This window comes from Staurois parvus, unplaced genomic scaffold (assembly GCF_062004578.1).
Source record: "Staurois parvus isolate SC_StPar_1 unplaced genomic scaffold, SC_StPar_1.0 ptg000237l, whole genome shotgun sequence".
In the NCBI taxonomy this organism is placed as follows: domain Eukaryota; kingdom Metazoa; phylum Chordata; class Amphibia; order Anura; family Ranidae; genus Staurois; species Staurois parvus.
In genome coordinates, this window is record NW_028318033.1 from 5,404,717 (window position 1) to 5,421,705 (window position 16,989).

The 16,989-nt window shown below is 41.2% G+C and overlaps 1 protein-coding gene across 1 annotated transcript in view; it reads left to right on the forward strand.

The window, feature by feature from the left end:
- TTC6 (tetratricopeptide repeat domain 6) overlaps positions 1-16,989 on the forward strand; it is a 247,165-nt gene that overhangs the window by 100,081 nt on the left and 130,095 nt on the right. The window contains exons 16-19 of the mRNA XM_089680254.1: positions 16-136; positions 1,360-1,510; positions 3,803-3,885; positions 15,934-16,010. Coding sequence (XP_089536380.1) covers positions 16-136; positions 1,360-1,510; positions 3,803-3,885; positions 15,934-16,010 — 432 coding nt within the window. The remainder of the gene's footprint in view (positions 1-15; positions 137-1,359; positions 1,511-3,802; positions 3,886-15,933; positions 16,011-16,989) is intronic.

Here is a 16,989-nt window from a genome sequence, read left to right on the forward strand (position 1 = left end):
TTTTATCCTCTGCAGTGCTTCTTTATGATGAATATGAAAATCTGAATGCTTTTCTTCAGCGTGGTATTCTGTACACAGACCTAGGACTGTGGTCTGAGGCTGCGTTTGACTTTGAACATGTACTGACTTTGGACAGGTGTGTAGTGGTCTTCTTTGATCTATTTTATAACATCATGTGTGATATTGTATATGTATGAGGTTATATTATATATTATTATAGTTTGTAACACATCTAAATATGATCATGATGAAAAAGTGATTTAATTTATACTACTCATTTATTTTTTACACTTCCTGATGTTATTGCATAATTAAAGGAAATTTAAACTAAAAAATGCAGCATATCATAAAGTGCCCTTTACCTTTTTGTATAGATATCGGCTATATGCTAAGTCTTATTCCCATATTTCCATTCTGCCTTTGTTTTAAAACTGATGTAAACTAGCACAGTGGCTAAATGGTTAGCACTTATTTATTTATTATTTCAGGTACTTATATAGCGCTGTCAATTTACGCAGCACTTTACATATATATTGTACATTCACATCAGTCCCTAACCCTCAAGGCATGCAATCTAAGCTACATTTGCCTTTTTCGGGTTTCCCTATTGGCTAGAGGCCATACATTTAGTTAAAGACCAATAGAGAGGCAGCAGAGTTGAGAGGGATTGGGTCCAATTTGAGAGACAAGCAGAATATACAAGGGCCAATTTAGACAGAATCCAATTAACCTACCAGCATGTCTTTGGAGTGTGGGAGGAAACTGGAGTACCCAGAGGAAACCCATGCAGGCACAGAAAGCACATGCAAACTCCAGGCAGGAAGTGCCGTGGCTGGGATTTGAACCAACGACCCTAGTACTGCCAGGCGGAAGTGCTAACCATTTAGCCACTGTGCAGTCCACACTTCTGCCTGACAGTACTAGGGTCATTGGTTTGAATCCCAACCACAGCACCATCTGCCTGGAGTTTGCATGTTCTCCCTGTGCCTGCGTGGGTTTCCTCACACACTCCAAAGACATGCTGGTAGGTTAATTGGATCCTGCCTAAATTGGCCCTAGTATGTGTATATATATGAATGTAAGTTAGGGACTTTAGATTGTATGCCCCTTGAGCGTTAGAGACTGATGTGTATGTACAATATATACTGTATATGTAAACTGATGGCACTATGTAAGTACCTGTAATAATAACTATGAAAGTCATAAGTTTAATCCTGAGTGTGTAGGTGTCTGTTTTCTGGATAGTGACTACCAGGCATGGCAAACCTTTTGTTTTGCACTGGTACATGGTAGCTTAGGTCTGGCCTTGAGCCAGGGTCATGTTATACTGTTTCTGAAGCTCTTGTTGGTTTTTCTCAGGACTGTGGCTGTGGCGCATGTGAATTTGGGCCTGATCTGCCTTCTACACCGAGGACAGTATTCCCAAGCAGTCCATCATTTCTCTGCAGCTATTAAAGTTGACCCTCTCTGTATTAGAGCATATCTCTGCAGGGCACAAGCTTTCAGACAGGTACCTGTTGTATCTTTTGTTACTTTGTAATTGACCCTGTACTTTAGTGCAAGAACTATAGAAGAATTGAGAAAGCACCCTGAGAAAAGAAATAATATGCATGAAACGGCGAATGGTGGATGTGGCCAAATGGTACTAAGAGTGGGAGGTGCTCAAAGAGGTATGGTTAAATAAAACCTGTGCTGACACACTGTATAAACTACATACATATAACACATTTGTTTCGTACCCACAAAATATGTTATAATTATTGTGCCACAAGCAAGAGTCTTACAGCCATTACTCTAACCTCAGCACTTCCAACCTGCAAAGCAGAAAATATGCAGGGGGCATCACAGCAAAGAGTTGGTGTGGTCTACAGGAACGTGGTCAAATATAGCCTATCTGTAAGCCTACTCGAAGTGCACCCTACACACATGCTGCAGTTCTTGCACTTACAAAATATTCCTTACTTACTGCACCACATTGTTGGTTGGCTTCTGTGTCCCTCATACATTGGTGGTCAGTATCTGTGCCCCCTTATTGGTGCTCAGTATGTGCGAGTATCATTCACTGAAGCCCCTCATCTTCTCTTCCTGGTCCAGAAGTTCCTGCTAACTGAACACTGGCTCCTCTGCCACAAGTCCTGGAGAGTAGCACTCCACACCTCCGGAAGCAGTGGTATATACCAGTGTTCTACATACTGCACTTATGACTGTCATACAGGAAAAGTCCTGAAGGTGGGCAGAATAAATGCTGGCTGCTGATGAAGTTGCTAGCTGGCTGCTAAAAAAATTAAGGCATTCACAGAATTGAGACCTGAGGCACCCAGCAAGAGATTCAGATCTCCTTAGGTGCCTGCAGCTAGAGACACCCCTAGGAAGAGAGTGACAGCAGATGACCTCATCACTGTTCAGCTTCTCCTTTCACTGTCCAGTAAAAGGCTGAGGTGGGTCCAGGATGACCTGGGTGCAGAGGAAATGGGTTGAATGAGAATGATGCTGGACATAAGACTAAGGACACCTAGTGGCAGCACAAAAGTACTGTTGGGAAAATCCCTGGGTTGAAGCTGAATATTGCCGTAAAGTTGATGTTGTTAGCTTTATCTTTTGATTATGAATATAAATAAACAGCGCAAATTTAGATGATTAATCAATATAGTAAAAAATATAAAATAGGTGCATAAACTAATTGTGTTTGTCCTTAATCTTAAACAAAAACACCCAAAAGTCCATGTGCTGAAAACATAATTAAATTGTTGAAATAAAAGTGCAAACTTCTTTTCTTCCAAAAAATACTTTCACCTTCCACCCGTGCACAAACCAACATCGAATACACTCACCAGAACTTGGTGAGTAAAGGACCTTTAAGGAATTTTTAGGGATCCTAAACCCTCTTTGGTGCCACGCTAGGGAAAATCTTCACCCTCCGAATAGACTCCACCATCCAACCAAAAGAAAAAAAACTCACATAGCATAATATTGTCACACAATAGTAACTTTTTCTAAATGGAGATTAAGGCCACTCACATGTTAAACACTTGCTAAAGGCATGTTTATTATGTATAATAGACTTCAGTTCCAGCAAATATACAAACTTTTCCTTCTAGGAATCTCACATCCACAGTAGAACAAAGACAGGACTCCTCTTAGACCAAACAGTGAACCAAGATGGCCGCTGGAACGCACCGCTCAGCGTGCGTTCCACTCACCGGAAATGACGTCAGGCGCATGGAGTGTGGACCGGAAATGCGTCAACGTGTTTCGCCCCTCCCATAGGGCGTTATCAACCGCTGAGCGGTGCGTTCCAGCGGCCATCTTGGTTATTTATATGTGTAACTTCCTAAACAGGGGGGTAGGGCTCAAGCAAGCCTGTACTAGACCCTCTGGGGTTGTATCATAAGGATACGATTATTGGTTGGTCGCTCTGACAATACCTGTGTGCACCACATTTAAAAAATGGCAATATACAGCATTTTTATGTGGTTGGGGAGTGAAAGGTAAGAAGGGAAGGAAATGGAAAGAGAGGAGATGAGGAAAGGAGCATAAAAGGAAGAGAAAGAAGGAGAAAAAGGTGAAATAAAGAAAATGTTTACATATTTCTTTCTTTTTCTCTCCCAAAAATTTATAATACGGGTAGATGTAATTAGCGGACAAGGGGAGGGGTATCATGGAGGAGGTGAGCGGGAAAAAGCCTGATCAGCCATCTCAAGGGGGATGGTGCATTTAGCACATTTGTATTGTTATTTTTAGAATATTTCTTTGATTTATTATATATTGGATGGTTGAGATTCGCCCTTGTTCTACTCCACAGCAAAAAGATTTGCAGAATGCTTTAAAGGATATAACCCGCGCCATCCATCTGCATCCAGACTCCCCGGAACCGTACATAATCCGGTTAGTATGTCTTATATGCATAACCTAACTTAATTACTGTGCAAATATGCAAAATAAAGCAGTGTAATCATTTCAAAATAATTTTGATATCTCACTGTGAAATGGATTTTACTAGGACCCTTCGCTTAAATACACCTTAAGAAATATGGGGTAAATAGACGGAATTTCATCCTGGTGGACAGGTTGTCACTTGATGGCCAAGAGCTTACCCAGTACAAACAGTTGGATATTTAATGTGTGTTAAATAACAGAGGAATGCTGCACCATGTGGCACCACATCATTACATCCCACTGTTCCATGCAGCATTTAGGACCTGTTCACTGCCAAAGGACGAGGATCTGTGACATCCTGTGACCCCGTAAAGATCCATTTAAAAAAAGGTAAGTATACAAAAATAAAAAAACGATGAAATAATAAAGATTCTTGATTACTAGCTGTTGCTAGAAGTGTGCGGATTATATAAATGTAGTTATGATGAATTGCCGCTAGATGGTGCAAGAAGTCTATTAACTTCGATAGTTAATCAGAATCAGAAATGGGCTTTTAAATCATAAAATCACAGGGAAGCCACAAACTTCACTTTATAGAAATCATATAGCATTTAGGATGTGTGCAGTTAAGCATCAATACAGTTAATTGAAAACTATATAAAAGTGACGATATTAAACTGATCTGCTGCTGATGTTTCCACTAGAAACATGGAGCATGTTAGATGAAAGTAGATTATTTGTATATGTCTATATTTTCATATTTAACTGCTTGTTTGTGCATTAGTAACCACACAATAAAAAGGCTGTAAGTAGTCCAGTTTATTACATTTCAATTAGTCATCTAACAAAGGCAACAAATGGGACAAGCCCATTCTAACTTACTCAGTCACTTTTCTGTGTAAAACCGCAGTCTACAGCAGTGTTCTGTTTGGCCTTCATATGGATAGGAATATACTGGGGTCTGTTGTGGGAATATGCCCCAAATAGACCCCAAGGAATACAATGATCCCCTAAGCATTTGGGTATTTTATTTTTAGGGGTTAAAGGTCCCTAATTTATGGAAGTCATAGGGGCATGGTGACTTTTGAGGGTGGCCTTGTGTGTGTGTGTGTGTGTGTGTGTATATATTTTACTGGGCTGCCCAGCAGTGACATGGGAAGGAGAGAACACTAGACTCACTAGACTCACTTGCTCTAACTACACAAAGTATCAGGTCCCTACTATTACAATCTTGGCAGACTGACAACACCAGAAATCTTAAGAGACAGCCGTGCACTGGAGCAATTGTGGTGTAAAACCAAATCCCAGTCAGCATTCACCCTATATAAATCTGCTTTCCTGAAATACAATTCCTCCCCTCATGCTGCCAAACAAGCCTACTTAGTCATTCTTAGTAATACCTTGTCATCCAGTCCTCATCATCTCTTCTCTACTTTTTACTCTGTACTTTCTCCACCGCCACCTCCACCTTCACCCAGTAACTCACTCACTGCTTATGAGATTACCAATAATTTCAAATACAAGATTGATGCAATTCGTGATGGCATTTCCACTACACAGACATCTATCCTACTTAGCTTACCTTATACTAAACCTCCCTCAACACTTTCCTCTTTTGTCCTTGCTACCACCGAAGAGGTCACAAAAGTTTTCTCAGAAGCCCTCCTCATCGCCTGCCCCCTGGATTCTGTTCCCTCACAACTACTACGGTCATCCTCTTCTTCTGTCCTATGCTCCCTCACTCACATCTTCAAGCTCTACCTCTCTACTGGCACCTTCCCCTTCCCTCTAAAGCACTACAGATCACTCCCATACTTAAAAAGCTCTCACTGGATCCCACCAACCTGAACAACTTAAGACCCATCTCCCTGATCCCGTTTACCTCTAAACTCTTATTACGCCTAGTCTACAATCGCCTGAGCTCCTACCTCACTGACAACAACCTTCTTGACCCTTTACAGTCTGGCTTTTGCTCACTCCACTCCACTGAAACTGCCCTACTAAAACTCACAAATGATTTACTAACTGCTAAAACCAATGGCCACTACTCCATACTCTTACTACTTGACCTTTCTACAGCTTTTGATACTATTCACCATCCCCTCCTCCTCAAAAAACTCCACTGTCTTGGCCTCCGAGACTCGTCCTCTATCTGTAGGGGGTCTCTCAAGATTCTGTCTTTGAACCCCTTCTCTTCTCCATCTACACCTCCTCCCTTGGTCACCTGATAAACTCCCATGGCTTCAAGTACCATCTTTATGCTGATGTCACACAAATCTATCTCTCTACTCCTCATCTCACCCCTTTAGTCTCCTCTCACATTACTAACCTACTAAGTGACATATTAACATGGATGTCACTCCACTTTCTCAAACTCAATCTGTCTAAAACTGAGCTCATAATATTCCCTCCAGCCTGTGCCCCCTCCCCTGACTTCTCCATCAAGATAAATAATACAACCATCAGTCCCTCCCCTCATGCCAGGGTACTAGGTGTAATCCTGGACTCCCATCTGTCCTTTCAGCCCCAAATCCAATCACTGTCCAAATTTTGTAGACTTCACCTCCGTAAAATCTCCAAGAAACGCCCGTTTTTAATCACCAAAACCACTAAACAACTTATTCACTCCCTTGTTATCTCTCGCCTTGACTATTGTAACTCCCTCCTCATTGGCCTACCTAATCACAGCCTATCCCCTCTTCAGTCTATCATGAATGCTGCTGGCAGACTCATCCCCCTTACCAACTGTTCCATGTCTGCCATCCCTCTCTGCCAATCCCTCCACTGGCTTCCCATTGTGCAATAAATAAAATAAAAAATATTAACAATAACATATAAAGCCATTTATAACTCTGCCCCAAATTACATCAAATGACATCACCAGCCTTGTCTCCAAATATCACCCAAACCATCCTCTCCGCTTCTCCCACCACCTCCTGCTCTCTAGCTCCTCTTTCTCCTCTTCGCATGCTTGTCTCCAGGACTTCTGCAGAGCCTCCCCCATCCACTGGAACTCTCTATCCCAATCTATCAGACTATTGCCTACTCTGCTCATTTTTTGCCGATCTCTGAAAACCTATGTCTTCAGGGAAGCCTATCCTGCCTTCAGATAATAACCAAATCTTCTATTTCTCCCATCGGTTCATCCCTCAGTTATCACCTTTTATACCACTAGCCCCTCCCTATTAGATTGTAAGCTCCAAGGAGCAGGACCCTCCTAACCTTCTTCTATTGAACAATATTGTTGCTGTATTGTCTCCCTTTATGTTGTAAAGCACTGAGCAAACTGTTGGCGCTATATAAATGCTGTGCAAAAATAATATCTACTTACTTCCTCTTCATAGGGCTCTCTTCTCTCCCTGCCATTGCAGGAGGGAGAAAATAGACCCCAGATCTCTCCTGCCACTGCCCATGCTATCACAATGGATCTTGTTTATCTTTTGTGATAGCAATAATGTTGAAAAAAGCAATAATAAAGAAACAGCATAAAAAATTAATTTTAATAAAATAAATACTTTTTTTTTTTAAAGCACCCCTGCCACATGCACGTAGGTCCCAGACAAATATGTATACGTTGATCGAACCACACATGTGAGGTATCATTGAGAATGAGTGAGAGCATACCTCCTGTATAACTCCTGTATTTTAGCAGACCTCCTGTATAACTCAAAACTAGTAACCTGTAAAGGCCTTTAAAGCATCGTTTATGGTTAATTTAATGTGCTGTAGTTTGTTGTCATTCCACACATATGCACAATTTTAAAGTGTGACATGTTAAGTATCTGTTTACTCGGTGTAACATCTTCTTTTACATTTTACCAACAAATTTGGCATTATTGGGTTTGTGTGCATTAAAATTCATTAAAGTGTATTTTATCCTGAAATCTTGTAAGTGATAACTGCTCGAATATCGTGGGACATAAAAATTGCAACTGCCCCCATTTGCTTTCAGAAAATAGATAAAGATTGGGCACTTGAAGTAATTTTCTGGCACAAAACATGCATGTATGCATGTGAGAAATGTCAGAATTGGCCAGGACAGCAAGTAAACAGACTAAAATATGTTCCTAAAACACACAGTGTAGTAATGTTTATATATTTGACCATAGTTGCACACATTTTTGCATAGAGGCCATTTTGTTTTTTATATTGGGTTATTTACTAAAACTGGAGAATGCAAAAGCTGTTGTAGCTCTGCAGAGAAACCAACCAGCTTCCAGGTTTTATTGCCAAAGCTTAATTGAACAAGCTAAAGTTAGAAGCTGATTGACCCCTATAAAGTCTGCAGGACAGTTATCTGGCCCTTTGTTTATAAAATTTGGAGACCCCTGTTAAAGATCCTTATGTGTCCCCAAACAGCCAATGATAATTGATAATAAACTCTGTACTTCAGGCGTCTGTGTGTCTACAGAGATCCACATATAAGGATTCTGAATAATACAATTCAGGACAGCCAGAAGAGAGTATTGTAAATGAAGAACTGAGGGACAAGTGAGCATTACAAAGCTCTAATTCTGTCTCTGTATGATTTTGTTGTTGTATTTTTTGGTTCATAAAACAGCAGATAATACCAATGTGATCTCTGACACCACTACATCCAATATTCATCTTCACACCCATCCATGGGATAGCGTATTGGTTGATTTACAGATAGCACCATATTGCTTTTCTACATCTTAGTGCTTGTTTGTATGTAGAATATGGTTGGAACATTGTGTACAGTTTTTGGTCCATGAAACATTTAGCCTATATTTCCAAGCTAGATTCCTTACTTATTGTATATCTGCCACTGCTTTTGAGACTTCTGGGGATTCCTTATGTATGTATGTTATTGCTTTTAGACCAGGAATCTCCAGAAATCTCTGTCATAGTTTGCTCCTAGTGTGCCTCCTCCTTCTGACATCAGCCTAAAGATCTTGTGCAGACATTTCTAGGCTTTTCTTTTTTACTCTTGTTATAAGGGGCTGTTGGTCAAAACCTGTCTGGTGATGTTTGTTACAGGTTTGTGGAATAGGTGACCAATTCATTCCCAGTGTTGTTTGATATGTTTTCTGCCAAAACTGCAGTCACTGATTATGGTGTCCTTTTATCATGCAGTGGTAAATGACCGCTGCTCAGTTCTATTGCATTCTCAAAGGAGACAGTTCTCCTCTGAATGCCTTTTCATGAAGCGGTGTAGATCGCTTCTCCGAATGAAGAGAGAAGTGATGTACAAACGCTTTGAACGCTAGAAAATGGCTGCTTTTACTGCAGTCTCGCAAAATTACAGTAAGAGATCAGTCAAACACCGTTTACTAAGCAGCAGTAAATAATCGCTGCTTCGTTAGCGGTTCCCCCCATTCTTCAGCTCTGTGCTGGAGAATCTGGAGGGAGAACACAGATCACCAGTGAAGGGCAGACATCGCTCCTTCATACATTGGCAGTCTGTGTGCTGAGATGTTATCCGCTGATCGCCTTGGTTTCCTAAACCACTAATGATCTGAGATCAGCAATGATCCTTAGGATCACCGCTGATCTCTGTTTCATAAAAGGACACCAGTGTCAGATCATTCTATCTGGAAATCTGCCCAAAGTGTTTTTGACATTGCCAGGCTTTGTTGGTCTACCATTCCTGACATGCTTGATTGTATTCTTGATTTCTTCTTTAGTTGACTTATCAATGTCTTACTTGATCTGTAGGCAGTAAAGAAAACTTAGATGCACACCAAGTTCCTTCCAGTGTAGAAAGTAGTGGGTGGTGGGCAGGTAACATGCTTGCACTCATAATGGTTGAAGAAACATATATTCAGTAAGAAGAAAGTAAATAATATGCAAACATTCCAACCAATTTCTACAGATAATTTTACTTTATCTAACGTTATTCTTGAACTGATTTTGTTGTATTGACATAACTAAATTCATAGCCCTGATGAAAGGGATATGTTATTGCCCTGAAACAGTTGGATAATTTACACTTTATAAAGTCTCTTTGAAAGTGATTCACCTGCTTCTTTGTCTATTCGTGGTTTGTGCCTCCTGGTTGAGTGCTCTCTCCAACTGCATTTTATTTAGCAAGATCTGTGCTAGCCAGATTGATGTTCGATGAATGTAATGTCACTGGACCCAATGTCTGACACTTCTCCCATCGCATCTTGACTTGCCATTGTTCATAGGGAAATTTTTCCCTAGATGAAACATCATTAAAAATATGTTATAGGGGCAAAGTATATAGACACCTTCATACCCTCTAGATCAGTGTTTCTCAAGCTTTTTTCAGTCAAGGCACCCTTTAAAATTATGGACAGTCCCGAGGCACCCTTTAAAATAATGGACAGTCTTGAGGCACCCCATTCTAAAATGGAGTGCCTCAAGACTGTCCATAATTTTAAAAGGGCACCCCATTCTAAAATGTGAAAACCTATTCTAATTGTTTTATATAACACATCCATAGCCACACATGTAGGACACCCAATGTTAGAGGTGATTTACTCTTCCAAAGCCAATTCACTTTTGCACACTGGTACTGACTAGTATTCCATTGTTTCTCTTCTCCCTCCCTGAGCTAATGTGACCCCAGCACTGACAGAGAGGGGCAGGGGAGGGTCAAACTAGGATGGTGTGCAGGCAGCTGACATCCTCCTTATCAACTGATGATGTCATTGGTTGTCAGGATGCCGGCAGCAAGACTGTTGTAATGGTGCTCAATGAAAACCTGTGGCTTTGTGTAACTAAAAGGCAGGCTTAAATAGAGGGTGGGTAAGTGAGCGCAAAACAGATCAGGTGAGCAGCTAACATACAGGGTAATCCTCAATACCTTGGAATATAAAAATGTAAATGGGGTATGTAGCGCTAAGGAATGAATAACAAGCAAGGAGGGTGTCGCCATATATAGTAAAAATTCAATAGTTCATATAGTGTAGCAAAAAGGAAGCTGGATATGATCCAATGGTGTTTCCAAATCCCATTCAGTAGAATAAGAAAAGAATTTAGTGAGGTTGTGCGCTTACCACAAGTACACACAATGAGAGCATTGTATGCAAATAACTGGGCGTCACGGTCTGGTCAGCAGCCTGGGCAACATCTGGTCATATGAGGACATCTGGGTCACAGGTCCAACGCTGTCCAGGCCCCCTCTGGCTCTCAACTCCAAATCGCCACCTTACAAAGCTCATTAACAAACGAGCCGGGAGGCAAGAAAGTGCTAATAGTGAAGTACGTTTATTAAGAGCATAAAAAGTGAGCTAAAACAGCAACAACTCACATCGATAAAGTATACAACCAGGCCCAATAGATAGGCACCCTGGTGGCTAGTAGTTCAGTCAGCATGCAAAAGTATACACCTCCAGGTCCAATAGATAAGTCCCTGGTGGCTAGTGGTATCATCAGCATAAAGATATAAAGTTTAAATTTTTTGTGATGACAAACAGATACTCATCCAGGTCTGGTGAAGGTATTCCCTGGTGGCTAGTGGTTCCCTAATAGCAAGGCGTCAATAGGGTGGATCCACTTTTGCATGCTGACTGAACTACTAGCCACCAGGGTGCCTATCTATTGGGCCTGGTTGTATACTTTATCGATGTGAGTTGTTGCTGTTTTAGCTCACTTCTTATGCTCTTAATAAACGTACTTCACTATTAGCACTTTTTTGCCTCCCGGCTCGTTTGTTAATGAGCTTTGTAAGGTGGCGATTTGGAGTTGAGAGCCAGAGGGGGCCTGGACAGCGTTGGACCTGTGACCCAGATGTCCTCATATGACCAGATGTTGCCCAGGCTGCTGACCAGACCGTGACGCCCAGTTATTTGCATACAATGCTCACATTGTGTGTACTTGTGGTAAGCGCACAACCTCACTAAATTCTTTTCTTATTCTACTGAATGGGATTTGGAAACACCATTGGATCATATCCAGCTTCCTTTTTGCTACACTATATGAACTATTGAATTTTTACTATATATGGTGACACCCTCCTTGCTTGTTATTCATTCCTTAGCGCTACATACCCCATTTACATTTTTAAAAGGCAGGCTTGTTTCACCCGCTGGCTTGTATACAAGTTTTGGGCAATTTTCAGACATTTTGCCAAGGTACCCCTGAAGAAAACTCAAGGCACCCCAGGGTGCCTGGGCACCCTGGTTGAGAAAGGCTGCTCTAGATTATGTATTTCAGCTGTTTCAGTTAAAAGGTATGGTTATTGTGACAGCTTATAAAGACAAGCTTATGTAAATGAAGTAGCCAGGTGACCACACACACTTTTGGCCATCTACTGTATGCATTCATGTCACTGTAGTGGCATCAGTCACATTATTCATTCCACCTGGAAGCTATGTGCTATATCTCTGGCATATATTAAAAGGGGACATTTTGAGAGTTTTGAGAACCTAAACATGGAAGAATGCATATACACCGTGTTCCAAATAATTCTGCAAATGATATTTTTCTCATTTACCTAAATAATTGATGTAAATAACAGTCAGCATAATTCTCGTGTTATCAACTATTAAGGGTACAATTCACATTTTATTGAACAAACCTCCTAATGATAACAGGATTTTTGTTAAACATAAAACACTTCCAATGCACTGTTCCAAATTATTACGCACAGTAAGTTTCAAAACACTTTATAGGTTGTATAGAACTGAAAATTGTCATTTGTTGTGTTTGCAGCATATTTACTGAAATCAAAAGCTATTTCAATCCAACTTTTAACAACATTTTAACTTTTTAAACATTTTAACAGGTCACGTTACATTTTATCATAAGTCCCCTTATTTGATAGTAGCTTCACAAGTCTTGCATCCATTGAACTTGTGAGTTTTTGGACAGTTTCTGCTTGAATTTGTTTGCAAGATGTCAGAATAGGCTCCCAGAGCTTCTGTTTGGATGTAAACTTCCTCCCACCCTCATAGATCTTTTGCTTGAGGATGCTCCAAAGGTTCTCAATAGGATTGAGGTCAGGGGAGGATGGAGGCCACACCATGACTTTCTCTCCTTTTATCCCCATAACAGCCATTGATGCAGAGATATTATTTGCAGCATGAGATGGTGCATTGTCATGCATGAAGATGATTTTATTACAGAAAGCATAGTTCTTCCTTCTGTACCAGGGAAGAAAGTGGTCAGTCATAAACTCCACATACTTTGCAGAGGTCGTCTTTTCACATTCGGGGGCTCTAAAGGGGCCGGCCCGCTCTGTTCCCATGATTCTGGCCCAAAACATTACTCCACCACCGCCTTGCTGATGTCGCAGCCTTGTTGGAACAGGGTGGCCGTCCACCAACCATCCACTACTCCATCCATCGGGACCATCCAGGGTTGCACGGCACTCATCATCTGTTTGAAAATTAGTCTTCATGTATTTTTCTGCCCAATGCAGCCGTTTCTGCTTGTGAGCATTGGTTAGTGGTGGCCGAATAGAAGGTTTATGCACAGTTGCAAGACTCTGGAGGACTCTACACCTTGATGTCCGTGGGACTCCAGAGGCACCAGCAGCTTCAAATATCTGTTTGCTGCTATGTAATGGTACTTTAGCAGCTGCTCTCTTGACCTGATGCATGGATCTGGCAGAAATCTTCCTCAATGTGCCTTTATCTGCACAAACTCGTCTGTGCTCTGAATCAGCCACAAATCTGTTAATACTGCGATGATCACGCTTAAGTTTTCGTGAAATATCTAATGTTTTCATACCTCGTCCAAGGCATTGAACTATTTCACTCTTTTCGGCAGCAGAGAGATCCTTTTTCTTCCCCATATTGCTTGAAAATGGTGCTTTGCTTAATAATATGGAACACCCTCTTTTAGTACCGTATTTTTCGCCGTATAAGACGCACTTTTTCTTCCCCAAAACGGGGGGGGGGAAAGTTGGTGCGTCTTATACGACGAATAGAGAGAGAATCCGTGAGGCACGGCCACGGCCGTAGGAAAGGCCGCGGCTTTGGCCTATCTCTGGAGCGGTCAGCCATCTTAGTACACCCGGCGGTGCGCGCTGACGTCATCACCCCCTCTGCTCGTAGATCAGCCCTGAAGACCGGAACGGCACGGGAACACGGCGAGAGGAACGCTCGGAACAAAGGTAAGTGAATTGACACAATATGGGGAATGAATTACTATAGGGGGGATGAATTACTATAGGGGGATGAATTACTATAGGGGGGATGAATTACTATAGGGGGGATGAATTACTATATGGGGGATTAATTACTATGGGGGATGAATTACTATATGGGGGATGAATTACTATGGGGGATGAATTACTATATGGGGGTTGAATTACTATGGGGGATGAATTACTATGGGGGATGAATTACTATGGGGGATGAATTACTATATGGGGGATGAATTACTATGGGGGATGAATTACTATATGGGGGATGAATTACTATATGTATTAGGTTCAGAATCTTTTTTTTCTAGATTTTCCTCCTTTAAAATTGGGTGCGTCTTATATTCCGGAGCGTCTTATATGGCGAAAAATACGGTAGTTTTCCCTTAAATTGGGCTCACCTGCCAATCTAGTTATCACAGGTGTCCGAAATTGTTTTCAGTGATCAAAAGAGCCCTGACACACAATGCCATCCATGAGTTAAACTGAAAAACAAAATATTTCATCTTTGTGACACTTAAATAGAATTTGCATAATAATTTGGAACGTGGTGTAGTATAATTTATTAAGACGTATTATCACTTAAAGTAGATAAGATAATTATGGTTGAAGCATTATTGGCCCTTTTTAACAAGCAATTTAAAAAAATATCAACTTTAAAGTGTAATTTTTTTTGCTACTTAACACAATTATGAGTCAGTGCCTTGATCGTATTTCTTCATCTCCTGATGGTGGACAGGTTTTTTTGAGGAGGATAGGGGAGAAGATGATCGTGTTCATAACTGACAGCAGGGTAGAGTGCTGGGTACTGGGGCAATGATGGCATTCATTTACAGGTATATGGAGATGGATTGGTGGGCCAACTAAGCAGATTGCAATTCAGAGGTGATGTGTCACTTTTCATGGCCCTCTACTGGAAATGAAGCACTATAAAAGGAACTGGTAGGATGAACAGGTAAGAATCTTGAATACAAGGAGACCTTTAGAATGATACTGTAAACTTTTTTTTTTTACTGAAAGAGGGTGTATTTGTAGTATAAAGCCTCATTCACACCATTTGTGCAGCAAAATGTATGGAAAATGAATTGCAGATTTCACTTATTTATTTTTTTCAGGTACTTATATAGCGCCATCAATTTACGCAGTGCTTTACATATATATTGTACATTCACATGAGTCCCTAACCATCAAGGGGTGTACAATCTAAGGTCCCTAACTTTCATTCATACATACACATACTAGGGCCAATTTACACAGGATCCAATTAACCTACCAGCATGTCTTTTGGATTGTGGGAGGAAACCGGAGTACCCGGAAGAAACCCATGCAGGCACAGGGAGAACATGCAAACTCCAGGCAGGTGGTGCCGTGGTTGGGATTTGAACCAACGACCCTAGTAGACATCAGTTTAGATCAGTTTTCATGTGCGCTACCGTGAGTTTTATACACGTTGCAGACTCATGCACAGAAGAAATATGCATATGATACTAGTGTTGTGGTGTGAATAGGACACAGAGAGGACAATTGATTTTGTTGTGGCCTTGCAGAACATGTGCAGAAAAACTGACGTCTCTGCAATTGGTGTGAAGTAGCCCTAAATGTTGAAATATCTGCAGAGGTTTAAAACATGAGTAGTGCTATCACTAGGTACATAAAATAAAGATTGTAGCATTAGAATAATATGAACTAGAAAGCAGATTATAATGAATTTACTAGATTTTGCTTATTTTCTCAAATAAACATCAGACATAGACACAATGAGAAGGTCAAAAGTTCTTTTTTTTCCCCATCAGGTTGCTGTAAATCATGTACAAAATTGATAATTATCTGTTTTTATATATATATTTGGTTTTAATGAGAGCCACAGGGTATAGCCAGCATAATCAGCTGAGAAAGGTCACATTTCATTATGACTCTGCCGATATTAACAAATAAAGGTCATGTTGGTCATTAGCGATTATAATGTCTGTCTCCTGCAGGGGACAGTATCTGTATGAGATGAAGAGATATGATCTTGCCAGCTTCTGCATTTACCATGCAGCTGAGATGACTCAAGGTAGGCAGTATTATCATTAACTTTACATAGGTATACTGCATATGTACAGAGCCTATATGGCTGCAAAATGTACCTCTGAGGTATACTGTATAAAAGGGAGCTGTTTTACCTGCCAAATTATTTGTACTTCTGTCTGTCCATGTTTACAGATCTCTGCTTACCTATTTGGCAGGACTGGTGACCTGACTTTTTCCTACTGCAGTTAGGTAACAATTAAAGATCTTGTCCCTCCCCTAGCCTGTAACTGGACTGTGAAGTAGAAACTGAAACACTGATCAGCTCATCTCTCTGTCACTCTGCTCTTTCCTCCTATCAGCATATCCCCTGTTAGCACACTGTATTTATGTCTAAACCATTCCCGTAACAAAATAACATTGCAATAGCAGGTAAACAATAATTCTTTCTGTGAAAAACCATTTTGAAACCCACTGAGACACAGATCCAGCATTCCCGTGTGTGTGCCCTAATCTTCTGCAATACTAGCAGGACTGGGCCCTACAAAAATACATGTCTGTCATCCAGGCCTAGGCTGGCCACTATGTGGCTATGCCTAAAGCAGGGCTGGCAGGAGGTGCAGCAGAGATGGCACTAGTGTCAGCAGGAAGTGCCTGCAAGGTACACACACCTCCCGAGCCGGCCGCTGCAGATACATTGGCACTGAAGGGACAATGGCGGCCTCTCTCCTTCAATGGCCAGCACACTGTGACAGCTGCACAGGGGAGGAGAGGGCCGTCACTCTTTGGGAGAAAGGTGAGCGCGCTGAACCCTACGCCGATCTAGTGTTACAGCCAAACGGTCCCGCTCTGTAGCAGCAGTATGAGGGTGGATTGAGCTGTCTCTTTGCTGCATTGGGATGTCTCTTTGTTGGATAGGGATGTCTCTTTGCTGGATTGGGATGTCTCTTTGCTATATGAGGGTGTCTCTTTTCTGGATTTGGATGTATTTTTGTTGTATGAGGATAACTCTTTGCTGGATGGGG